General features: G+C 52.5%; 1 protein-coding gene across 3 annotated transcripts; it reads left to right on the top strand.

Annotated features, from left to right (window-relative positions):
* Positions 1–334: 334 nt before the first annotated feature.
* Positions 335–24,724, top strand: Psen2 (presenilin 2). Of its 3 annotated transcripts, XM_060364808.1 has the most exons (12): positions 856–1,310; positions 1,398–1,618; positions 10,523–10,665; positions 11,812–12,026; positions 13,723–13,864; positions 17,103–17,170; positions 17,808–18,028; positions 18,625–18,723; positions 21,451–21,534; positions 21,853–21,954; positions 22,816–22,934; positions 24,008–24,724. In XM_060364808.1, exons 3-12 carry the CDS (start codon positions 10,543–10,545, stop codon positions 24,161–24,163), a joined length of 1,329 nt encoding a protein of 442 aa, XP_060220791.1. In that variant the 5' UTR covers positions 856–1,310; positions 1,398–1,618; positions 10,523–10,542; the 3' UTR covers positions 24,164–24,724. The 3 variants fall into 3 exon arrangements, with proteins under 3 accessions (XP_060220792.1, XP_060220790.1, XP_060220791.1); XM_060364809.1 differs by lacking the exons at positions 856–1,310; positions 1,398–1,618 and adding an exon at positions 335–438 and having other exon boundaries at positions 24,108–24,724; XM_060364807.1 differs by lacking the exons at positions 856–1,310; positions 1,398–1,618 and adding an exon at positions 336–438.
* The last annotated feature ends 1,154 nt before the right edge of the window (positions 24,725–25,878 follow it).

The raw sequence follows: 25,878 nt of genomic DNA, 5'->3' as shown, positions 1-25,878 counted from the left end.
ATCAGGACGAATGCTCAGGATGTTACTAGCTTACTTTAGACTCCATTTTAGAGTGCATGCAACCCGAGAGGGGGGCGGAAGAAATCACAAAGCAAACACCCACCCCCCCCGTCCCCGCGGCGCTGCCAGGCCCCGAAGAAAAGGCACTACTTCAGATGTCAGTGTCAGTGTGACGTCGCGGTCTCCAGGGCAAGGCACAGCGAAGGCCTGGACCTCCTGCACCCTCCGCTTCTCTGTAAACCAACTAAGGCGCAAGTGCGCTGGGGAACCCGCACCGCCCAGGGGACGGGGCGGGGGCGGAGCCAGAGCACTGGGCGTGTCTCCGTCGGGGGCGTGTCCGGGGCGTGGGCGAACCGGGGCAGTGGGCGGGGCCGGTGCTAGCCCTTGAGAGGCGCTCCGCCCGCGGCGTAAACTCTCCCCTGCGCCGCGGCGGAGCAGGTGAGCCGAGGGCGGGGGCTGGGTGCGCGCGGCCCGGTGCCTGTCACCGATCGCGGGTAGCCGGCTGCGTGGAGAGCTCGGATGCAGCGGGGGGCCTTCTCGCGCACGGCCCCGACCGCTGCTTCCGCGGCCCCCTCGGGGCGCCAGGGTCGGGACTCCAGGCTGAGGCCCCTACGGCGATCTCGGCCTCTGCGGCCGGCGCGGGGGCGAGGAGAAGGCGCCGGGGAGGCGTCCGTGTGGCTGACCCAGAACTGGGGCTTGGAAGGAGCGTAGGGAGAGGCTCTGGGCCTCTGGCTGCGTCCGGGTGCCCTCAGCTTCCCTTCCTGCCGCTGGAGCCCCATGGAAGGGTAGGCGCAGAGCGAGGTGTTAAAGGGCCAGTGCACGTGGGTCACACAGCTGTGTCGACCACGCATTTTGGTCCCTTCTACCCAGGACCTGCCCTGGTCTACCTGGGCTCTACTACAGGTGACGAGGGAGTGGGAGCGGGGCGCACGACAGGGCCTGAGGCTGGCTCAGAGGCTGGCGTTCTGTTACCAGCCGTGTTTGGGTGTTTTGTAAGTCTCTTACAGCTGCGGGGAGACGCCCAGAACCAAGCCTTTGAACGCTGAAGGAACTCGAGAGCAAGAGCTAGTTGCCACTGAGTTACACTGATGAAGACACTGCGCCTAGGGCTGAGGATGTAGCTCTATGGTAGAGTGCTTGCCAAGCATGTGCCAGGCCGGCCAGGGGAGAGAAGGGACGGTGGGGGAGAACAACTCTTACAACTGAAAAGTGCAGCTTCCCAAGGTCTCCTGGATAAGATGCAATGGAGCCAGGCTTCGAGCTGGTGCCTGGGCCTCTGCTTCTGCTATCCAGACCCAAGTCTTTTACCAGTTAGGTGAAGTGTCCTAGCATCTCTGCTTTACGTATTCGCCTTTAAAGATATGAATGTTTGCTGAAATATCTACATCCATTTACAGATGGAGGATCAGAGAGCATCTAAAACCAGAGCAGACGCAGATCAGTTTAACTCAGAATGGACAGCCATCTCCAGAATAGTCTGTTGGGGACGGAGAGACCCCATCATCCAGAGTGTGTGTGTACCCGATGTCTGTATAGTCCCTCTGTGGACATCTGCGCCTCTCGGGCCTTCAGCCAAGACTTCCGGCAGTAATTAGAGGTTCTCTATAAGCTGCTTCAGGTGTGTAAGCCTCAGCTTCCCCTCTGGGTGTAGATGGCTCTGTGGGAGCCTGAGAAAGTGTCAGGTTCCGTGTTTTCAGCCAGTGAAGGGGCCAGCGTCTTGACTTCAGCCCAGGGGTGGCCATCCAGGTTCATTCTTTGGCTCCCAGGACAGTGGCTAGAATCAGGCTGGCAGGGATAGAGAGTGTGGGGGTGGTCGTGGCCGAGGTGCAGGATGGGAGGGAAGCTGTGCCAGGTTTGAAGAACTATGTGGATATACCCATGCCCCAGATCTAGGCTGTATGCCTTGGTACGTGGAAATAAACATTCCTACCATCTGAGAAGGTGAAGCAGATGCAGATGAGAGATGCTGCCAGAGACTGCTGCTGGCCATCCATGGCCTGGAGCAGAGGGGTCTGACTGTACCCTGTCCAGTGGCCCTTCTGTGAGTGCCCAGGGGCCCACTGCACAGTTTCGCCATGTGAGAGTCTCTTGCCAGACTTGGCCTCTCTGGGTTGTTGGTAGTGGTGACCATGTGACATACCCATGTGATAGGAGAGGGGCATTCATGATAAAAAGCCATTCTGTCCACTGGTTATCACAGTAATTAGAAAGCCTTAGTAACGGGCCGGAGAGATGCCTCAGCAGTTAAGAGCACTGGCTTCACTCCTAGGGGACCGGCGTTCAACACGGAGGCTCTCGACCATCTGTAACTCCAATTCTTGGGGACCCTCTGTAGGCCTCTGTGGACACCAGGCACACATGTGCTGCACAGATATATATGTGCTGAACAGACATACATGCAGACAAAATACCTATATACATAAAATACAACTGAAAAAGTGTCTTAAGAACTTAAGTAATGCGATAGCTCATGTCTGTAATTCCTGTATAAAATCACTGAGGCAAGAGGGTTGCTGTGCGTTCAAGGCAAGCCTGGCCTGTGCAGTGAGTTTCAGGCCGATTTGAGCTACATAGTGAGACACTGTCTCCACACAAAGGAATGAAACACACAACAATGTAAATCATCAAACAGAACTAGAGAAACACCAAAACAGTTATCATGACTCTGGGAACCTGAGCTCTGCCCAGCTGTGTGTGTGGCTCCGCTGCCCATCGGTGCAGGATTTAGACCTTGCTACATGTACTACTTCCTGTACCTCTGGGGTTGTACCTGGACCACAGTCACCTCTAACCTGTGACGGCGGGGATGTTTCTGTGGGGTCTTCACTAACAACTTCCTGAGAACCTGGGAGGGATTAAAAAATGTGTTGTGTTTTGAGACCTGTTTGGGGTTTTGCTGTGTAACTTTGGTTTGGTACTCTATGTAGCCAGGGCTGGTCTAAAAGTAATGGCAATTCTCCTGCCTCGGCTTCCCTCTCCCTGTGCATTTGAGCCTAGGCAAGTGCCATCACTTCAGCATACATTTTTTTCACCCTAAAGAAACCAAAATGCAAGCTGGACATGCTAGCGCACAACCATTAGTCCCAGCACTTGGGAGGCAGAGGCAGTCGGGTCTCTGAGCTCAAGGCCGAACCAAAATGCCTGTGATCTCAAGCACTTGAAGGTAGAGAGGCAGAAGGATCCAGAGTTTAATGTCATCCTGATTATAGTAGTGAGTTCTCCTATTAGAAAACCAAAAGGAGAGGGAGAGGCACCACCAACACTGTGTGTGTATGTATGTGTTGGTCACGTGGATCTTTCTAACAAAAACCTCTGTGGCTGTCTCTCAGCCGTTTCTCTGAGGCTGGGCCGCTGCTCAGCTGGGACCCCGCAGACAGCAACTGTTTCCTCCACTATTCCCACCTGTCGTGGGAGCTGTGGTCCCTGGGGAGCAGTGCTTAAGTCATGAGTGTCCTCCCCCACTTCCACCCCCTCCCCCACTGAGGGATGAGATCACTGCCACCTGAACACTTAGGGGAAAGAATAAACCCAAGTCAATCCTCAGGGAAGTTAAGGCGTCTGCTAGGGAGACAGCTCTCTCTAGCTGCTCCACCGATTGAGAGAACAGGTGGCCGAAGGCTTCCTACCTTCCTGTCACACCTCAGCCAGAAATCTGAAAACATGTCTTTAAAAAGACATCCCTTCACCCTTAGCCCCCCAGTAACTGCTCTGGGTACCTGCAGGTGTTTCACAGGTGGGGTCTGTTGGAAGGCCTCTGGTCATTGGAGGTGTGAGGCTGTCACCTCTTTCACTTTGTGGACCTGAGCTGACTAGGTTCCCTGTACCACAGGCCCGAAGCCACAGGCCCAGCTGACCCCGGGTTAGCATGTAAAGCTGCAGCAAAGTAAACCACTTTGTTTTTAGATGTAAGTTGTACCTCCAGTGTTTGTTTTAGTAACAGAAAGCCACCTGACACTTCTTGGAAAACAAGATTTTGTAGGTGTGGCAAGACATTGAAAACGTCTTTATTTCTTTTACCAACCCCATATCAGGACACTTTCCCACTTGTCTTCTGAACCGAACCAGAAAATCAGGAGGCTGTTTCCTTCCCTCATTGCTATGGGTTGGCAGGTCTACCCCGAGCCTTACAGAAGAGCCTCTGGGTCTGGAGATGGAGGTGTATAAGATGAACTTTGAGTGGGCAGGGTCTGGGAGTGGGCAGGGGCCATTTCCAGATACATCTTTTTCCATGGCAAAGACACATGCCGTCTAAATGCATGAGTATTCTCCCAAAGAGCCCAAGGGTGTGGGTTGGTTGCCTGGTATGTGTGCAGGAACCTGAAGGGCTTGATTGTACAGGGAATGATGTTCTGTGAGCAGTTTGGAGACCCATAAACTGTTGGTCCTCGTCTGACACCTTTAGTTTCCCTTCACCCCCAGCTACCCTGAACTGTAAAATAGGGCACCAACTGATGGCTCTCGGGGGGTGTTCAACCCAGTTTTGACATCATCCTATGGACGTGCAGTTCCTTTGACAAAATGTTCCCATTGTCAGGCTGAGGCTGGATGGAAACAGGATCTCCCTGGGGCCTGGCCTTTGTACTAGTTCCCTAGCTTCCAAAGAAGGGCACCTCTTGGCTTCCTTAATCCCCTTCTGTCTCCATAACACCTATCTTTTGAATACCCGCTGTGGCTAGATGCTTTACCCTGTTTCCCCAACCTCACAAGGCAATGTATTCTGCTGCTTACAGAGGAGGAAATAGCTCCTGTTACTGCATGGTCAGGAGCTGCCCAGGAAGTATGGTTCATGTCACACGAATCTGTTTGACTACTGGCCTGCTGTGTTTCATATTAAGAAAAAAATATTCTGCACCTGATGGTGGTGGCACACTCCTGTAATCCCAGCACTTGGGAGGCAGAGGCAGGTGGATCTCTGTGAGGTCATCTTCAGAGATGTTCTTCTGTGAGGTCTGTTCTACAGAGCGAGTTCCAGGACAGCCAGGACTATACAGCAAGACCTTGTCTCAAAAAAGAAAAGAAAAGCAAAGAGAAAAAATATTCTAGTTTTTACTTGAGGGTGGTATCCTAGGGGGACGGATCCTCCCTGTCTCTTCCCCTTAACTACCCTTCTCCCAGGCTGCTTCATGAAAGGAGGAAATTTGCCCCAATATAGGCACTTCAAGAGAGAAGTAGGTAATGGAGCTTAATCCAGAGGCTAAGCCTAGGATCAGGAGGCACCACTGGAGGATTTGCAGGCTGGGATCTGGCTCTCTAACTCCAGCTCTGCCTGAGATCTCAGGAGAACCATTCAGCAAGTGCTGGGTGGACCAGCCAAATACATGGTCTGGTGCTGAGGGTTAGAGGTAGGCCTGGAAACTGGGGGATGTCACCGGGTGTTGCCTGGTTGGGGGAAGCCCGTTCCTAGTGTACGTACAGGAAGACCGGAACTTCCCAGGAGTCATGGGAATGCTGGGAAATAGCCATGTGACCACAGAAGGTGACCTTTTGAAAGCTAAGGACATTGTTCTCTTGGCCCTTTGGAAAAGTGTCAGGGAATCCCAACCTCCTGCAGACCTACATGTTTGTGGTCAGGAGTTTTTAGTTCGCTTTTGGAGGATTACTCTCCACGAGGCACTTGAATTTTCTGTGGCATTTCAAAAATCTCTTTCCTGCCAGGGCTACCGATTTTAAACATTAGAGCTAACCTTTGCTTCTCTGTACCACCGAAAAGCTGCTGGAGGCAACTGGGTCACCTGGTTTCCATGATAATTGCAGGAACTACTGGCACCAGTGGGTTGGGGAACTTGTGTGGGTCAGATGCCCGAGTTTGGCTAATCAGTGTTTCACTTCCAGTCAGTGAGTTAGTCAAAGTGGGCAGAGGGTACCTAATCCGTCAGCTTCCAGAACCGACCCGCAGCGCTCGCTCCGCTCCTCCCAGCCAGCTTCTCAGTGCTTCCTGTGGACCCTTGGGGTGTGGAGCTGGTCGGGTGGTCTCAGCACTGGAGAGGCGTCATGCCCACCCCCACCGGTGCTGAGTCAGGCTCCCCCAGGAGCTCTTTGCCTCCCTCTGACGTGGGTGTGGATGCAGCAGGGTTGTTTATCTGCGCTCATTTCGCATGGTGATTTTTCCCTCTAAGGATTTCCGTGCTCTCTCCGGCTGCAGAGCCCACACAGAAGCCTTGCAGACCTGCCCTCAGGGATTCTAATGGGGAGCTGAAGAGGCATTTGTTGTCATTCAGGGCTTTGGAGAAAATGTCACTGGCTTCCCATATTTTCATCTATTTCCCCAGGTCAAGCAGGTGATTCAGGAGGGAGAGGAAACCCCGTGTGTTGATGCCTACTGTTTCCTTTCACAGCTCAGTGTGCCAGGTGCAGTGGCACAGGCTTTTAGTTCCGGAGGCAGAAGCAGAACTCTGTGAGTTTCTGGCATGCTAGGTTTACCCATCAGTTCCAGGCCAACCAGGGCTACATAGTGAGACCTTATCTCAAAAGAAAAAAAAATCAGTAAGTTGAAGAATCAACGCATCATGATTATTAACACACACACACACACACACACACACAGAGAGAGAGAGAGAGAGAGAGAGAGAGAGAGAGAGAGAGAACTCTAGAAAGCAGAAAGTACTTGCTTAGTGTGCAAGCCCTGGGCTCTCGCCCTAGCATGGAATAAACTGGGTGTAAAAGCATGCCTGTGATCCAAGTACTTGAGAGGTAGAGGCAGGAGGATCAAAAGCTTAAGGACATCTTTAGCTACATAGTAGGTTAGAAGCTAGCCAGGGATACATGAGACCCTGTCTTAAAAAATAAATAAAACTGAGAAATACAGAAAAATGAAGAGCAAAAAATCTCCCAGTCACACCAGTCTAAAGATAATGGCCTTTCCTGTTTTGTAATAGTTTACCAGTGTTTGTGTGTATAATTCAAATGATTATGAGAACACTTACAGTCTGTTTAATTTAACTTCTCTTAATTGTTACCAAGTATTGTTTGCAGTAAGACTTTACTGTTCCTGTAATAGTCCCAGTCAGATGGACAGAATAGATGGATACCTGAAGTGCTGATGAAAACCAAGTCCTGTATAAGCTGTGTTTTGTTTTGCTTTGGTTTCTGAACATACATATTTGCGACAGTTTAGTTTATAAATTGGACACAACAAAAGATTAATAGCAGCAAACCAGTAAGTAGAGCGACACACTGTAGTGAAAGCTATTTAAAACTTATGAATTGATTACTCTGGAATTTTCCATTTCATGTTTTTGGGACTCATTTGACCACTGATAACCATAACTACAGGAAGTAGAATTGCAGATAAGGGGAGGTGGGGCCTGAGTTCCTGTACCAGAGAGCCAGAAATTTCAGTCATTTTTAAGTTTGTGATAACAAATCACTACAGCACATATTTTTGTATGAATTTTTTTTTCTTAGATAAAATTTCAAGATGTAGCATTTCCGGATCAAAAGGTCTGTGTCTTTGCATAGCTTTGGGGTTTCCTGTTTTTGGTACTATAGATACAGTTTATCATAGATATAACCCCTCGCCCCCTATACACACACACACACACACACACACACACACACACTACCACCACGCTCTCTACACACATACACATACACACACACACACACACACACACTATCACCACCACCACATCCGACACCAGGATCTTCCTCCTTCCCAGTTGTTGGAGACTTTGCTAGTCTGAGAAGCTCTCACTCCGTTCTTCCCAGTTCTGACCAGTTCTGGTGTCTGGGACAAAGGGCTGTGCACTTTAAATCCGCATTCCCACAGTCAAGTAGTGATGGGTTCTGGGCTCGGGAGTGGGAAGGAGCTGGGTAAGAGGCTCCCTGGTCTTCCTGAGTTGGGCCCAGCCTAGGCAGGCCATGAGTGTGTAGGGTCACCATCTGCAAAAGCGTTGCCCAGACACTGGGCTGGAGTGGAGCTTAGGAGATCTATGTTTTAAATGTACAGCTATGATGGTGAACTGTGAGCTTGACAGGATCTACAATCACTTAGGAGGTGGGTGGCACAGTTCCTTGGGCTGTGTGAAAGGAGCAGGAGCTGCAGCATCCATTCACCCTTCTCTCCCTGACTGTCGATGGGGCGTGGCTGACTAGCTAAGCTCCTCCCACCCTGATTTCACCTCAATGAGCTGTGAGGTGGGATAAAGTCCCTCTTGAATTGCTTTGTCGGGGTTCTGACCACAACAGCCGAGACAGTAGCGCAACATAGTGTTGAAGAGACCAGACACAGAGCACCCAGGCTTACGGATAACCTTGAAGTTTATCACTTGCTTTCCTGGGGGGCAGGGGATGGAACCTGAAGCTTCAAGGATTCCAAGCTCTGCCACTGAGGCATACCCCTGATCCAGATGTCTGTGAGAAGAGAATTCACAGTTGCTGGAAGGGATAGTGAGAATTCCTGGGCCCAGCGGGTATGTGTTTACAATATGACAGACAGGCCTCAAAAAGGACCTGAGACCTTATAGTCTTGTAGACCCCTGCCTGGTTAAGAATTTCCCCAGAGCCCCTGGCAGGTTGACCGGTGCAGCTCAGTCCCCTTGAACTGTGTTCTCTTGTGTAGACTGTTGGTTCCAAGGCCCGGCCTCCGGGGAGTAGAACCACTACTGGGCCCTAGGCTCAGCTGAGCTTCCAGAATTCCAAGTATTGGGGGAGTAGACTGCTTTCACCTAGGCCATGCTCTGCTGTGTGCAGCCTAGATAAAGGGGACTTCTCTTCTGTCCTCCTAGGAGCTACCTGGGCTGATGAGGCTCCCTTCTTCCCTTTGGCCAGACAGCCAGACCCTTCCTGGGGATAGTCCACCCTGCCAGGTCCCCTGATTCCACCGTATCAGTCCGTTGGTGGTATTGAGGCAAGAGCCTGTTAAGTACCCATCTTGTTACCTCTTTCCAGAATGTCCTGTCTCCTGAAGTCACAGCTTATACACCTTCCTGACTCCATCCCCCGCCCCCTCAGTCCTCAAGACCCAAGACATCGGGCTATAAGAGCGACCCGTTGTTGCCTCTGAACTCGGATGGTGCGTGGTCCTCGTCACCTCCCTCTTGTGTCTGTGGTATTCTGCAGCTGTGTTCCCATTCCCAGTGTTTGGTGGTCCTGAGAGGCAGCTTCTGGGGGCTCTGGGCTTCACTTTTTGCAAATCCTCTGAAGACACAGGGTGCCTTTGTAGTAGGTCCAAATCAGAGACAAAGGCAGGCCCTGTACCATCTCTGCAATGGTGGATTGAGGGTGTTACCCAGGCCACAGGCAGGAGGGCTGTTCTTGGTGTAGCAGCCGCAGGCCCTGCCTTGGCGGAGAGACCCTGTCTAGTCACTTGAAGATCACATGCGTTCCAAGAATGACTTGTCTGGAGACAAGCTTTCAGCAAAGAGCAGGCCTGCTCCTACCTCAGCACAAAGCTCAACTCCAAGGTGATGCTGCTGGTAGTGGCAGGTTCTGTCCAAAAGTGAGCACAGTCAAATCCTCTAGGAGGTTGTGCCTTGACCCAAACTATGGGGACCTGGTGCTGTACTGGGCCCCAGGGTGCTGCTATGTTGGAATACATTGAGATTCGTGCAGAAGTCCTGGGGGTGGACCTAAGTCCTCCCCACCCCTCAGTGGGTCCTTCCAAGGGTCATGTCCCACTACTGACTGGGTGGCTTAGCTGGCTTCTGGGACTCAGCTGCCACATTTAAAGTCTAAGACTAGTCTACATGTACCCCACACTCAGGTACCCTTAGATGGTCCCATTTTCAACCCACAGACACTGGGTTTCTGGATCACACTGAGCCTTTCTTGGTGACATCCTGTTTCTTCCTCTTAGTCCAGCCTGGCCAGTATCTTAGGGTTTTTTGTTTGTTTGTTTTGTTTTGTTCTGTTTTGTTTTTGCCCTTTTTCTGTGCCCTGTGTCAGCTCCTCCCATCAAGAATGGCTTCCCTTCAGGCTAACCCCTCCCACCCCAACCGCAATCAGGATACTTCCTTCTGAACTCTGCCCTTCCCCTCAAAGTTACCAGCTAGTCAGATACTCGTCAACACCCAACTTTCCTTGAGATGGCGTGTCCTGTACACTGCTCTACTTTACCTCTGGCATGGGTCCTCTCTAGGGATCATGGGATTTCTGCTTCTGAGGTCAAGTCATCAGCTTGATGAAATGTCACTTGTCATGATCTTGTTGTTGTTGTTGTTGTTCTTACAGGACAAAAGTGTTTCTTTCTCAAGGCTGTAGCTCCAGAGCCAAGCACAGTTAGATTTTCCAGATGTTTATTGACTGAACAAACATGTTGACAGTTGAGAGTGACCCTGACTTTTCTGATTGGACATTTTGTTCCATGTGATAGGAGTCTGCTCAAGCCGGTCCCAAGCAGGCTGCTGCGGCCTCGTGCTGGCTTTTGGCACTCCTGTGTTGAGTGCTTGTTTGATGTGTGTATATGGGAAGCTTGTTCTAGGCAAGACCTCTGCCTGGTGTTTAAGCCGCCGTGCCATCCCTGTTCCCCCACTGCCTTTGCCTAGCAGGAAAGCGGAACAAGGTCCCTGTGCTTCTTTTCCAGGTGCTGCTGGAGGCAAAACCATGCTCACATTCATGGCCTCTGACAGCGAGGAAGAGGTATGCGATGAGCGGACATCCTTGATGTCAGCTGAGAGCCCGGAGGGCCGGCCAGGACCGGAGGATGCAGACAGCACTGCCCAGTGGGTAGGTTCTAACATCAACTGTGGGCCTCAGAACAGGACCATGAGGTTCCCGTGTCTTATTTATTAATTCATTTATTCATTTATAGTCAGGGCGTCTCTGTTTTAGTGGGGCTTAATTATGGGGACCCAGCCCTCTCCTCCTTTTTTTTTTAATGTCCTAATTGTGAGATGAGCAGGTTGGAGCTCTCTATGGTGTCTGCCCAAGGACCTCTGGACCATTTCTTCTGTTAGGTGTTTCTTAAGAGAGAGAGAGCTGACTAGTCCGTGGATGACACCAGGTGTTCTTCCACTGAGGAAGAGCAAATAAACATGAAAACTGGCCAAAGTGGTGTCCACTGGCCACGGTGCATGTGTGTCTTCTGTCTGTAAAGGCTTTGTACACAATTACAGCATGCACTGGGCTGGCTGGCACATCCCCCTTCGCCTCCCACCCCTCACCTGCCTTTCAAATGCAGGCTGCTATCTCCAGAACTGTGAGTTTGAGTGCTTGAGACAGAGCATTAAGATGGTAGGAGGAAAAGCTCTTAGCAGGGCAGGGTTCTGGTAGGTAGCCAGACAGAGTAGCTGCAGAATGAGTTGGCCTGAGTTAGGCTTGACTTTAGCCTCACTTTGACCCGTACTGCTGTAGCCTCAGGCCAGGAGCTGGCTAGTAGTCAGTCATTGCCTGACCATTTCAGCTTGGTCAGGCAAACCGCATCTGAGGTTAATCTCATTCCATGCCCAGAGGGCTTTTTTTTCCTCCAGCCATCCTTAATCCTTTGACCTTAAAATCCCAAACCCTTTCTCCTTGTTCTCTTCAAGGTTAGTGTCTGAGCTCCAGTGGGTTCACAGTTCAAGGTCACCAGCCTGATCTCTGTTTCCTCATCTCCTCCCTAGCCTGTAGGAGATTCTTCCCAGACCAATGTGGCCATGCTGGTTAGGGGCCTTACTACCTGCCCTTGGGAAGGACCAGGGTCTTTGATGTACCCTGCTGTGGTTGTGCAGGCTAGCTTTAAACTTTCTTCACCACTGTCCTAAGTTTTTTACATGTCCCGAGACCTAAATGGAAGCTCACAGCTCTCATGTCTAGAAAGCAGCATTTAGCCTCCTGGGATCTACCTCCGAAAGCCCCTTCATGGTGTCAGTAGCTCACCGTGATTTCCCACAGAGGAGCCAGGACAGCGAGGAAGACTGTGAGGAGGATCCAGACCGCTACACCTGCCACGGGGTTCCTGGGCAGCCGCCGGGCCTGGAGGAAGAGCTGACCCTCAAGTATGGGGCGAAGCATGTGATCATGCTGTTTGTGCCTGTCACGCTGTGCATGGTTGTGGTGGTGGCCACCATCAAGTCCGTGCGCTTCTACACGGAGAAGAATGGGCAGCTGTGAGTTGGGAACCTGGCATCGGGAGGTTGAGGTGGCAATGATTTAAGGGGGTCATAGGCCCCCTCAGCTGCTGTGCCTGTAGCTCTGTACTGGTGGCCATGGAGAGCAGCGGCAAGGACTGGGACATATCCTGACACTCTCAGTGCCTCCAGTCACATGACTTGTCTGGACACATATCTGACTTGTGTGCCTCCATTTTCTTGCTTCATGGCTTTAATTATGGGGCCACCTGGGAATTAACTAGGCTAATGTACATGTCACACAGTACTCGCCGAAGGCTAAGTGGGGTCTGGCTACAGGTGGCACTGGTACCATGGCACTGAGCTCCGGGTACCAGGTGCCTGGTCCTGGCCCACTGTGTCTCAAACACCATGTGACCTGAGGTGAATCTGGGTCTCTGCTCCCTTAGATGTGAGGTGGCAGGGTTGGACCCGATGATTTACTAGCACACTTTGAGCAGATGAGGAGGACTTATCAGGCCCTTTTGCAGCTTTAATAAACATAACACAGAGAGCTGGGGCCTTCCGGAGCCCCAGCCCTCCACCCTCCCCTTCCCGGGCTCCTCACTGCTGAGTACATTCTCAGCATCTCGGCCCGCAGACACTTGATGTCCAGTTTGAATTTGAATCCTTTTCCTTTGTTTTAGAAGAGAGGAGGAAGGGAAGTTTGTGGCCTGTGGGGGACTCATGGTAGCAACAGGTGGAAGGCTGAGAGAGGGCGGGGTTAGCATGGCTGCCGGCAAGCTGAGCTGGGAAGAGGAAGGTGCCTGGGAATTGCTTCCAGACTTGGGCAGTACTGCCTGTGGCTGCAGTTGGAGGTAGGGGTGGGAGGGTGGGGCAGAGGGTGCAGGAGTTTTAGGCTACAGAACGTTGATGAAGTGTATTGTAAGGATTCTGTAGGGGCATAGAATCAATGAATGTGTGTGATGAAAAAGGATATATTAGCTCAACTTACACAGTAAAGGCTAGGGAGTCCAACAACAGCTGTTTGCACGTTGAAGAGGCTGAGAACCCCATAGCTGCTCCGGTCCACAAGGCTGGATACCTCGGCAGTCCCAACCTGTTGCTGAATGCCTGGAAGATTCCCAGACAGCTGCTGGCCTTTAGTCCACAGTGGCTGAGGTTCTGTCAGCAAAGGGTGGCAACAGCAGCAGCAGCACCAACAGAGCAGATGATCTCACTAGCAAGGAGTGACAAAGGCAGGCAGGCAAAGCAACACTGCTTCCCCCCAACCTCTTCCTACCTGAGCGTACAATGGGAGGAGCTGTCCACCCCTGGGAGGGTTGCTCCTGCCCAGAAATGCCCTCACAGACCCAACATGAAACATGCCTCTTAGTTGATTCCAGAGCCACTCACATTGACAATCAAAACTATTTATCACACGGAGAAGCCGGCAGCCAGAGCTGAGGTCCTGGTGGTGGGAGAGTCAAGTGGAGGAGCGAGGGCTCAGTGAGCTGTAGTCTGTCCTTTCTGCCATGATGGTTCCGGTTATCAGAGGGATACAAGTCAACTGACCAAGAGGCAGAGGCCACTCATACAGATAGCAATGGCCCGCCTCCATCAGGGCCCAGCCAGTGCCGGGGTTCTAACAGAGCAGTGTGGAGTTTCTAGGAGCTCCATGGTCAGCCTGGGGGTCACTGAGATGGGGGTTTCCCCGGGGCAGCAGACACTGAGCCTCTTCTGGTGACCTCTTCAGCATCTACACCCCCTTCACGGAGGACACGCCCTCAGTGGGCCAGCGGCTCCTCAACTCCGTGCTGAACACCCTCATCATGATCAGCGTCATCGTGGTCATGACCATCTTCCTGGTGGTACTCTACAAGTATCGCTGCTACAAGGTGAGGTCTGTGGCCCCCTGCCCCTCCCCCTCTTTCCCGTCCCCTCTACCCCACTCCTGCCATGATGCGGCCAGAGCCACTGCCATGTGGCAACTTTCTAAAACCATACCCAGGTTTTCTTCCCTCTGCTGAACAGTTTGCCTTTTCATGCTCTCTGGCACTGTGGGACGCTGACCTGATGCTGACTTTAAAACTGTATGCCCTCCACCTCACCCAATGTCCTCTGAGCTCCTCACCACAGTATTTCTGACACTCTGCTCTGAAGTTAATTTTATTTCTTCTGAAGTTCTGTTTTAGCTTCCCTCACCCCAAGACTTTCTCTCTCTCTCGGTTTATGTTTAATCTTCCTGTCTCCCTGCAGACAGGGATGCTCGTGTGCTGGGGTAAGGGATGTTATCATTCTTTCTGCTGGCGAAGGAAGCTAATTCAAGTTCAAGTATATAAATGCAGGCTTATTGGGTCCTGAAGAATGGGGCCAGAGGTTGCCATGTGGAGGCAGACAGCAAAATGCGCGTGCAGAGAGGGAGAGAGAGAGAGAGAGAAGAAATGGAGAAAGGAGGAGAGAGAACCAGAGGAGAGAGAGAAGACACACACACAACACACACATACAGAAAGAGAGAGAGAAGGGAACCAAAATTTCTGGATTGTATAGAAGGAGGAAGGGAAGCCCCTGCCCCTGGGATGGAAAGTTCAGGATAGAGAGAGGGTGTGCCAGCCAATCCCTGTAACAGGTGGGGACGGAGGAATGCCGGGAGAACCACCTGGAGGTGAGGTCTGCAGCCTAACATCAAGGTCTCCTGGCCCTGGGAAGCCTTTGGGTTGGATTCAGCCTCCCCATGGAATGATGAAAGAGTCATATCTCATGTGACCCCAAAGATGTCATAACCCCACACCAGGCTCCCCAAATGGGGATTGAATTTCTGACCTTGCACATGCTAGGACTCCTGAGCTGCTCCCTCAACCCTTGTGTTGGAAGGGGTGGCAGGAGTCAGCTCTCTCCTCTTACCATGTGGGCTCCAGGGGTTGAACTCATGTTGTCAGGCTTGGCAGCAAGCACCGTTATGCCCTGGGCCATCTCCCAGCCCACTTTCTATGATTTTTGTAGACAAGGTCTTGCTAAGTTGACCAGGCAATCCTCCTGCCTCAGCTTCACCAGTTAGACTGCTATCACAGACCTGTGCTAGTAGGCCTGGCTGTGCATCAACTTTTAGACACTGGTTTCAGGCCGCAGGCTTTGAAGCCTTTAAGACCAACAGGACGTTGAGCTAGGTATTACCTATTCAAAACGGCCACCACAGGCATAGCTGGCCCTTTGTGTTCTGGCAGCTGTGTTTATGGAGCAGGAAGAGGAGAGGGGCCCATGGTGCAGAGAGAGAGAGCCAGCCATAGCTCGGCTGGGTGATATGGGGTTGAACGGTGGGAGGAGCTACCAGGAAATGTTCTTGAATGGAAGCATAACTCATCCGTAGCAACTGCCCATGTAAATGAGACAGGGCTTCCAAACGAGGAGGGAGGAGGAAGGTTCTGGGAAGCTGGGGGAAGGCTACCTGTTTGGACACAGAAAACACTAAACAACCTCTGGTCGTGGTGGTGCTCGCCTTTAATCCCAGCACTGGGGAGGCAGAGGCAAGGAGATCTTTGTGAGTTCGAGGCCAGCCTGGTCTACAGAGCGAGTTCCAGGACAGCCAGGGCTGTACAGAGAAGCCCTGTCTCGAACCCCTCCACACCCGCCCCCCCAAAAAAGAAAGAAAACAAGACCACAAGCTAGAAACAGCATAGGGCGTGATCTTGCTGTACTCAGTGTGTGACCTGTGGACAGTCCCACAGAAGTGGCTTGACCATCCACACAGTCGGGGTCTTTGGGCAGTTCTGAGCGGACAAAGCCCAGACAATTGAGTCATAGTTGGGATAAAGAGCATGAGTAGGTTCCAGAGGCTGCCCCTTCCCTTCCTTTAAGGCTGAGTGTACAGTCCAGCATGGCCCTTCCTCCAGGTAAACTCTGCTGGAGACCCAGTGGGCTCAGAGGATAACCAAGGAGTCCTCAAAAGTGAGATGAGGCTAGGGGGAAGCGGCACCATCTTCTCCTCGACCCCTCCGTGGTCAGCCAAGAAAGGAGGGGCCCCTCTCCTGAGTTCCTTAGTGGGAATGACTTCCCTTCCATCACACCCCTCAGGAGGCTTGCCCTGACCACTCTGTCCAGACAGCAGCCAGTGAGCCTCCTGACCCTTTGTCCAGACTGACCTTCATCCGACCTGCTATCTAGTGTCTGTTTTTGTGATGCCTTTTGGTAGGAACTTTGCAGGCTTCAGAGAGTTAGGGTGTCTGTGAAGAAAGACCGCCAGCATGCTCTTTGCACATGATAAGTGTGAAGGGGATCGCCCAGCACAGTGGACCCTTAGGACCCCCGCCTCCTCCAGACACTTGGAGGTGACTAGGAATAACTCCCTGAGGGGTCCGCCTTTCCTGTCTGAGAAGGATGGTCTGGCTCCGGTCCACGGAGATAATGCACACGTGTGTCACCAGACTTAGCAAGAGAACCTGTGTTTCTGGCAGCCCCAACAAGCCAGGCTTGGATGCTTGTCATGCATAAGCCAGTTTTTAGAAGCCAAATCAATAGTAAAATGGCAGAAAAGGGAGATTTAGTCAGTGTGGCTACACTGGAAAGTGGGACAAAGAGACCCAGTGACCCACCCCTCAGATCCACTGACTTCCCCATCAGGTCCGTCTCTCAGGTCCTAACGTGGGAGTAGGCTTTAAAGAAGGTAAGAGATCATGATGCCCAAGCAGTCCTGGGGCACGCGTGGTCCTGCCTGTCACCACCCAGATTCACTACAGCCAGACACACTGTCAGAAGTATGTGAAACTCCTTCCCTGGAGGCCAGCTCCTCTGGCTAGCACCAGGCTTCATTGCTTTCCTTCTGAAAGCTTGAGATTCCTAGGGAAATTCAGATTCCTTGGGTTCCATTCCTTGGGGTCTTTTTGCTTTTCAAGATAGGATTTCTCTGTGTAGCCCTGGCTGTCCTGGAACTTACTATGCAGATCAGGCTGACCTCGAACTCAGAGATCCATCTGCCTCTACCTTCCAAGCGTTGGGATTAAAGGTGTGGGCCACTCCCACCCCTGGGGTCCATCATTTCAAGCCTTTGGTAGCCAAAGGGAAGGACAGATGGAATTGTCTATCTCCTGGTGTCTTCATCCTGCTGGCGGTTACAGCGGTCCTCTTGTTTCCCCTGCCCAGTTCATCCATGGCTGGCTGATCATGTCCTCCCTGATGCTCCTGTTCTTGTTCACCTACATCTACCTCGGGTGAGTGCTGGCGGCTGAGCAGCCGCTCCCTGTGGCCTAGCTGCACGAGAAGGACCTGGACAGGGAAAGATGTCACTGGGTTCCTCAGAGTCAGCAGCTCCGGCCTCCAGGCTCTGACACAGAAGTGGGCTCCGTGGTTGGTCACAGCTTTCTTTCTGGTTCCTGACTTAAAATGAGCAAAGGAAGCTGGCCTGGCAAAGCCTCCTTAGAACACACTCAGAAGGTGGAAAGCCCTCAAAGTTACATTCTACTTGGGGGGGTTGTGTGGCTAAGCCTGGTGCATCTGCCCTCTCGCCCTTTGATTTTGGATATCAGCCTGACCCAGAGGCTCATGGAGAAATACTCTTTTAGAGGACCCATCTCCGCATAGGGCTTTCCGGGGGGTGGGGGGTGGGGAGGAAGGGGCATCACATGGATATGTGACCTGTGTCCCAGCTATTGGTTCTCTCCCCACCACATTCCCGAAATACCGAGAGGTTAATTGCGGGGCCCATGGAAATGGAGGATGGGCAGGTTGTAACTCGAACCCAGATTGGGACCTAATGGCTGAGGAGTGGAGGGTGTCGGGCAGTTCAGGGTACGGCACACCCCACCCCACCCCCAGTGTCCCACGCCCTGCTGCACCTTGGGCCTGCAGGGAAGTGCTCAAGAGCTACAACGTGGCCATGGACTATCCCACACTCTTCCTGGCCATCTGGAACTTCGGGGCAGTGGGCATGGTGTGCATCCACTGGAAGGGGCCGCTGCTGCTGCAGCAGGCCTACCTCATCGTCATCAGCGCACTCATGGCCCTGGTGTTCATCAAGTACCTGCCGGAGTGGTCCGCCTGGGTCATCTTGGGTGCCATCTCTGTGTACGGTAGGTAGCTCGGAGCCCGGGTGAATCAGGGGTGGAGCGGTGTCGTCCTTACTCTGGCATTGCTGTGACCAAAATAACCGACAGAAACAGTGCAAGGGAGGAAAGGTTCATTTTAGCTCATCGTTTCAGGCAGTGACGGTCCATCAGAGGAGGGAAGGCAAGGGGCGTGGCCCAGTACCAGCAAGCGACAGAGGCTCCTTGCAGTAGATCAGGAAGCAAGTTTACTGGAGCCAGGCGCTGGGTCTGACCTTCGAAAGGCCACCCCTAGTGATCTGAATCCCTTAGCTAGCCCCCCACCTTCTAAAGATGCTAAAACAGTGTCACCAGCTAGGGATTAAGCATTCAAAGCATGGGCCTCTAGGGGGACATTTCGCATCAGATTATAACAGGTGAGAAGGCACGCAGGACATTCCCCTCTGTCTGCTTCTACTCCAGCCAGTGCAAACTCCAGGTTGGTGGGCTTGGGACACCAGTCCAGCCGCAAGGTGTGGCCCGGCGCTCACTTAGGTTCCTGGTGATGGAGGGGTGGCTCCTCGCTGCATTGCTTGGGAATCAAGGTCCCCTTTAATATGACAAGGATGTCTCTCTTTTCCCAGATCTTGTGGCTGTGCTGTGCCCCAAAGGGCCACTGAGAATGCTGGTGGAAACTGCCCAGGAGAGAAATGAGCCCATATTTCCTGCCCTGATATATTCGTGTGAGTAGTCCCATTCCTCTGCCAGATGGTGGGATCAGAGGGTGGCCTCTGGTGGAGCCATGAATGTTGGTTTTGAGAATTGGCAGGTTAGGTGTTCTATCTTAACCAAAGATGAGGATCAAATCATGATAACGCTTATGAGGGTCACCACATCTGTGCCCACACTTCTGAGGGTTACACTTCTGATGACCTTGGTGGGCTGGAAATCAGGGTTAGAAGCAGGGTACACAGGCTATGGACAATCCTGTGGCCATATTCTTTAAAAAAAAAAAATAATAATTTATTCTATTTTATGTGCTTTAGTGTGAAGGTGTCAGATCCCTTGGAATTGGTGTTACAGATAGTTGTGAGCTGCCGTGTGGGTGCTGGGAATTGAACTCAGGTCCTTTGGAAGAGCAGACAGTGCTCTTAACCACTGGGCCACCTCTCCAGCCCCCTATGGCCATATTCCACCATCTTGGAGCCCGCACAGGGTACAGGCCACATCCTGTGACCCTACCCCCTTTAGAACCTTGCAACCAGCTCTCAACCCTGCAGGATTTGGAGAGCTGGGTTCCCACTTATCTCTGGGTCTCATGGACAGCAACGTAGCGGTGGAAGTTGGTTATCCCTGAAAGGAAGGCACAGGGATTGCCCCTGGCCTTGGGGTCGTGTCAGAGGGCTATGGGTTTATATATGTATTTAACAGATGTCAACTTTAAATTGAGTCTCTGCTTACCGGTAGGCCCTGTGACTGACCTGGAGGTCATGTAAATCGTTTGCGCCCTGTGGTGGCAGAGGTCACTCTCTTTGACATTGTGTCTGTCTAAGTTTAGAGTCTGTGATTCTGGGGTGCTGGTACCTCCGGGACCCAAGAAGCCATCTGCAGATCTGGGTAATGATGAATAAGGAATCAAGCTTAGAATTGCCAGCAGCATGTCCTCTGGCTTGAAAGTACATCCCAGGGATGTTCTAAGGATGAGGGACAGATGGCTCTGGTCAGTCTGAGTGCCCATGGCCAGACATTTCCCCATGTGCAAAGGAGGTTTGTGTCCATGGGAATTCATTTTTGGAGGTGAACTAAGGCAGGAGGGTAAGGGGCCAAGGCCTTCAGGGCCATGGGGGAGGCTGTTTTGCAAAAGATGGCCAGGAGCCCTCCTTCATAGGTCACCCTTGACCAGAGACCTGATTTAGGTAGGGGTTAGCATGGGGTAGAAATCTGGAGGCCAGCCTTTGGGGAAGGGGGAAGAGCAGCAAGTGCGAAGACCCTGAGGTAGGCCTGGGCTCGGTGTGTTCAGGGAGCACCCAGAGTCCAGTGCTGCCAGAGCAGGTGGGAGGAGAGAGAGGTAGGGAGGGGAAGGCCTGACAGTGTGAGCCCTGCACATGGCAGTGGGCCACGCTGGCTCCTGAAAGATCCCACGGCCTGCTAAGTGTGTGGTGAATACAGGGGCCTGAATTAGGGAGGCGGGGGTCCCAGGCCTGTTTAGTGGGTACAGTTTCAATCCTGTAAGAGGAAAAGAGCTGATATTTGTGCCACAGATCTGAATACAGAGAGTGCCACTGAGCTGCAAGTGTTGCATTTTGGATACTTGCATACACATGTGTATGCATGTGTGTCCATGTGAACATGTGTACACCGCATGCACACAAGCCAGAAGGAAACGATCAGCTCCCTCACGTAGAATCAGGGGCATTTACAAGAGCACGAGCTTGTTAATGGTGCTGGAGCGTGAGCTCTGCTTCTCATGGTTGTGCAGCAGGTGCTAACCACTGAACCAGCCCTTCAGCCTCAGGACTGAAAAGTTGTCCTCATTTTACATATATGTGTGTCTGGTTGGCAAAGGCTGTCTGTGCGTGACGTGCATGCAGTGCCCATGGAGGCCAGAAGAGGGCAGTAGATCCCCTGGAGCTGGCGTCACAGCCGCTTGTGAGCTGTCATGTGGGTGCTGGGAATTGAACCAGGACCTCTGCTAGAGCACTATGTTTTAACCGCTGAGCCCTCTCTCTAGGCCCTCATGATTACATTTTTAGGTTGCATCAAAAAAAAAAAAAGACAATTGAGGTTCTTGCTGCAGTGGTAAGAATCACGGCAGACAGGTTTTTAGAAGGTTTCTTCCGCTGTTTGACAGTCTCGGATGAAGGAGGGAAGCTGAAACTGTAACCAAAGGTCACACACGTGTTCAGAAAACTCTCAAGAGAGAGTCTCGCAAGCCACGGTAGCAGCTGTAGGATCGGGCTCCAAAGGACAGGGTGGAGGGATTCAGCGGAGGCACCAACGTAGTTCTAGAGCATGAGGGAGGGTTGGTTCTTGCTTAGAGACGGTGACAGCCTTGGAAAGTATGGGGACTGAAATCACTGTTGAGCCGGCGCCACAGGAAGCTGCCTATTTCACTGACGTTCTGAGCGATTCCCTCGCGTGAAGAATTTCCACGCCTCCCTTCTTGTAATAAGCTGAAACCCCCAAAAATGAAACCAAAGATGATTTTTAAAGAGACACAGTTCACCAAGCTGTTACTTGAGAGGAGGGCAAAAAAAGACAAAGGTAGAATGTCAGTCCCCACCCAGCCAGTGACCTTGAACTCCTGTTCCCCGAAGCTTCTATCAGCCAAGCAGGAGCCATACTGAAGGATGGGGCGGGGGGGGGGGAGGGGGCTGCACAGGCTTCCTGGGGACAAGCCTGGCTCCAGGTCAGGGGCAGCTACTGTGAGTACAACCTGAAGCGTGTGTGCCCCTTTGCTCTTTCTGTAGCTGCCATGGTGTGGACAGTGGGCATGGCAAAGCTAGACCCCTCCTCCCAAGGAGCGCTGCAGCTCCTCTATGACCCAGAGATGGGTGAGTATAGGGGTTCACAGCCTTGACTCAGGGGAGCCCCTCATCTGCACCCATGTGGCCCGCCCCTCTATGAGTTAAGGCTCAGAACGGCAGGGTCACATTACCTGATAGCCAGACTTTGACACCTGTCTTAGGGAATAAGTGAGGGTTGGACTGTCCATCCCGTGCCTCAGTTTCCCACCTCAATTTTGCTGGATGTTGGTGGGGGTTGGTGGGGGCGAGCCTTCCGGACTTTTGTACCTTCTGACCAGCCTCTGTCTCTCCCTGCCACTCTTCACCGCGTGTGATGGCGGTGGTCCTTTGTTCCTGGATGCTCAGAGGAAGACTCCTATGACAGTTTTGGGGAGCCCTCCTACCCTGAAGCCTTTGAAGCCCCCCTGCCTGGCTACCCAGGGGAAGAGCCGGAAGAAGAGGAGGAAAGTAAGGTGCCCAAGCTCAGATGGCCTGTTTCACGAGGCAGCAGGGCCTCCACAGGTCTCCTGTCGCTGTGTCATCCATGTTCCGGGGGGTTGGGGGGTGGGAGTGGAGTGGGGTGGCACTAAGTTTATTTAAAAATACCCGTAGTCTGATTCCATGCTAAACCTCGAAGCGGCTTGCGGCCCCAGTAGTAAGCGACTGTCCCTTTCTCTTCTAACCAAGTGGCTCGCCTAAATTCCCGGCTTCTGCCTTGGCTGTCGGTCAGCTCCCTCCCTGGTTCTGTCCCTGTACCCCCAATCTTTTCCTAGGCAGTCTGTCTAGTCCTAGTCCTAGTCTTCGGTACTGCTGCTGAGGGATACCGTCATCTTGTTCCTTGACCCTTTTACTAGGTCCCGTGGCTGGCTGATGTCCTGCCAGCCCTTTACTACTCCTTCTTCTTCTTCTTCTTCTTCTTCTTCTTCTTCTTCTTCTTCTTCTTCTTCTTCTTCTTCTTCTTCTTCTCCTTCTCCTTCTCCTTCTCCTTCTCCTTCTCCTCCTCCTCCTCCTCCTCCTCCTCCTCCTCCTCCTCCTCCTCCTCCTCTTCCTCCTCCTCCTCCTCCTCCTCCTCCTCCTCTTCCTCCTCCTCCTCCTCCTTCTCCTCCTCCTCCTCCTCCTCTTCCTCCTCCTCTTCCTCCTCCTCCTCCTCCTTCTTCTTCGTCTTCTTCTTCTTCTCCTCCTCCTCCTCCTCCTCTTCTTCTTCCTCCTCCTCTTCCTCTTCTTCTTTTTTTTCTTCCTCCTCTTTTTCTTCTTCCTCTTCTTCCTTCTTCCTGCTGAAGTGTCCTATGAGTAGGATTGGACAGGGGCCACTTTCTTTTCTCCATATAGGGGGCGTGAAGCTCGGCCTGGGAGACTTCATCTTCTATAGCGTCCTGGTGGGCAAGGCAGCAGCCGCTGGCAATGGAGACTGGAACACCACCCTGGCTTGCTTTATCGCCATCCTCATTGTGAGTGGGCTGCATGGTGGAGGTGGGGGTCACATCTTCCGGGATGCTCACAGGGCACTTATAGTTTCTGTCTTCCCTCTCAGGGGCAAAGGCAGAGAGGGGAGGGGTGCCCACCTCAGAGTGTGGTCTAAGGAAGGTATGTTCCTTCCTTAGAGAGAGCACCAGGGGAGCAGACAGGAGGTTTTGATCTCACTGTACCTTAGTGCTAGGGCCTGGATGAAAGCTTCTGGCCCTTGACCCTTAGTTCCTGGGATCTTGTGAGATTTATGGGAGATGAAATACCTAAAGGCTTTTACTGTGGGTACAGCCTGGGCGGAGTGTGGGAGGACACCCCTCCCATTCCACAGCTACATGTTCTCTGTGCTCCTGGGACCCCCATAGAATGCTGAATCCTGGGTTCTCCAACCCCGCAGTCTGGAGGCTCAAGCTAGTGGACATATCCGATGATGTCATCTTGGAGGAGGCTTCCTTTTAGATGTTAGAGTCCTGAGAAGGCTGTAACCCTGTGCTACCCTTGGGTGGGAAGCCTGGTACTCTGCCCAGTGTCTGCAAGAGCTGTTTCTGCCCACGCATGTGTCAGGGATGGGACAAGAGAACCTCTCCCTCCCCCTTCTTCCCCTACCGTCCGTCTGACTTGGACCCTGTTGTCCCAAGGGCAGGACAGGTACTTCGGTGCCTTGTCCCCACCCTGGACCCCAAGGGTGGAGGTGGGAAGGGGTGCATTAAATGGCCTCTGTGGTTTCCTTGGTGTCCGCTGCCGAGCCCCTCAGAGAATTCTATTTTAGCTCCTCCGAGTGTCCCGTAAGTGCATGTTCCCTGGAGAGAGACTCCCACCATCCTATGTGACTGCTTCTCCTCGGTGGGGAAGCCACATGGCCTGTGCAGAGCTGTGACCAGCCCCCGTGGCTCCTGACCTTGGGGTGCCTATGGGAGAGAACCCTGCCCCGTGCACCTTGAGGGGCTACTGCCTGTCTAGGAAAGGCAGCTGCCTGGCTGTGGCACTTCATGGTAGTCTCAGGGCTGCACCACCTGCCATGGTAGTCACCCATTTCCCTCATCTCCCTGTCCTGCAGGGTTTGTGCCTGACCCTGCTGCTGCTCGCAGTGTTCAAGAAGGCCCTGCCCGCCCTCCCCATCTCCATCACCTTCGGCCTCATCTTTTACTTCTCCACAGACAACCTGGTGCGTCCTTTCATGGACACGTTGGCCTCCCACCAGCTCTACATCTGACGGGAGACAGGGTGTGGCCCTCAGAGCCGTAGGAACCTTCTCTGGATGCAAGTGACTAGTTTTACACTCTAGTGCCATATTTTTTTTTAAAACAAACTTTTTTTTCCTTACAAAAAAAAAAAAGAATAAAAAAGTGTTGTGTTTACTTCGCAATGAGGAAGCAGAAGCTGCTGTTTGGTGCTAGTTGTCCTGTCACCAGACTGTGGCTTTCCTGCCTCTGCACCTACCTGTGGCACCGGTGGAATGCCCAGCAAGCGTATCTTCAGGGATGAGGTCACGCGTGTGGATCAGGCTGTGGAGGACTTGGGCCCCGTCCAGGTCTGTAATCCTCCAGGGCCGAGTAGAAGGAACATGTGCGTCTGGGATCAGGAAGGATGCTCAGCACCATCACCCCGACCAGAGGAGCAAAGCCAGTTTGCAGCCATGAATGTTCCCAGTGCTTTGTTCGTGGTGTCTCTGTTACTTTAGAACCTTTAGAAGCTGAGTCCTGTTCTTACTACTGCAGTGACTGCTGGGAAGTGGCTTAATATTAATACCAATAAATAGATGCTCCTGTTGGAATGTTGGTGTTTGGTCCCTTTGTTGACATTGGCTCCCATCCCTGCATCCTGGGGTTCTCCAGAGGTGATGTGTACTGGGTACTGGGGAGGGACCTAACCCATCATGAAGAAGAGAGGCTTAAGCCTTGCCTCTCCTTGCCTTGTACTCAGTTCTTTAAGTAGAAAGTGTCATCACAGGGCATTGGGAAGTACTGGGACAAAAGCCTGCAGAATCCCCACAGATCCCCTGGCCTTGGCCTTGGTAGGGAGGGTGTGATGTCAGAAACGCTGCAAGGGGGTTGCTAAAATGCCGAGTGGTCCCTTTGACAGATGTCTGTCCTTAGTAGGAGCCAGCAAACCAAGGGACCAGGGCACCAGCTAAGTTCAGAGAGTTGCTCTCAGTTCCTGCCAGTGGTGAAAGGCAGGCCAGCTTTTCCCTTCACGCTGCGTCAGCCTGGCACAGGTTGCCAAATCTCAGAAGTGCCTCTGGGTGTGGACATGAGGCCACCGAAGCTGCAGAGCAGGCTCCTGTCCTGCTGGGGCTGCTGAGAAAATGCAGGCATGTGCTAGCTCTGTCTCTCAGCTCCAGAAGAGGCTGCGGGTGCAGGAGTGACCCCTGGTGGTGAGAGCTCCCAGGGGCTGGAGGAGAGAAACTAATGTCAATCATGGAAATGTTCATCTTCCGCAGAGCAGTTCCGGGGTGAAGCATCTAAGGAGAAGACTAGGTAAATGTTTTGGTCTCAGCAGCTTGAAGAGATGTTACGAAAGAGCTAGACAGGAGATGCTGGAGGCGGAGGCCACAGAGAACAAAGTGGAAATACGGGTGTGCCCCCACCACCACTTAAACAATGACACCAAGGGAGTGAGACGCGGTTGGTCCCTGAGGGACCCAATGGCTCCTGGCTGAGACAAGCGTTAGGACTGGGAAAACACGCCTGTGAAGAAAGTGAAGTGGGAGAATCATGGGAGAGAAAGGAAAGATCCTAGAGTAGATTCGCCCTGATACCCTCATAGCAGGAAGAACCGGAAATTGGCGTGGAAAAGACGGAAAGTGCTGGCGCTTAAGATGGAGTCAAACATCCTGGAAAGGACAGTGGGCAGGTCTGCAAACCCCGCTGAGCCAGTCAGCTAATGGCTTCCTGTTTGTCTCAGAAGTAAGTGAATTTTTAAAATGAT

This window comes from Meriones unguiculatus, chromosome 11 (assembly GCF_030254825.1).
Source record: "Meriones unguiculatus strain TT.TT164.6M chromosome 11, Bangor_MerUng_6.1, whole genome shotgun sequence".
Taxonomy (NCBI): domain Eukaryota; kingdom Metazoa; phylum Chordata; class Mammalia; order Rodentia; family Muridae; genus Meriones; species Meriones unguiculatus.
The sequence above is the reverse complement of the archived record's forward strand: the minus strand, read 5'-3'. Positions and strand labels throughout refer to the sequence as shown.

Bases quoted from the DNA above. Each gene is read 5' to 3' on its own strand.
- Psen2 (XM_060364807.1), top strand. From the start codon at position 10,543: ATGCTCACATTCATGGCCTCTGACAGCGAGGAAGAGGTATGCGATGAG. The intron at 18,724-21,450 runs GTGAGTAGTCCC...CTCTTTCTGTAG, and splicing joins TCCTGCCCTGATATATTCGT to CTGCCATGGTGTGGACAGTG. The intron at 21,955-22,815 runs GTAAGGTGCCCA...TTCTCCATATAG, and splicing joins GCCGGAAGAAGAGGAGGAAA to GGGGCGTGAAGCTCGGCCTG.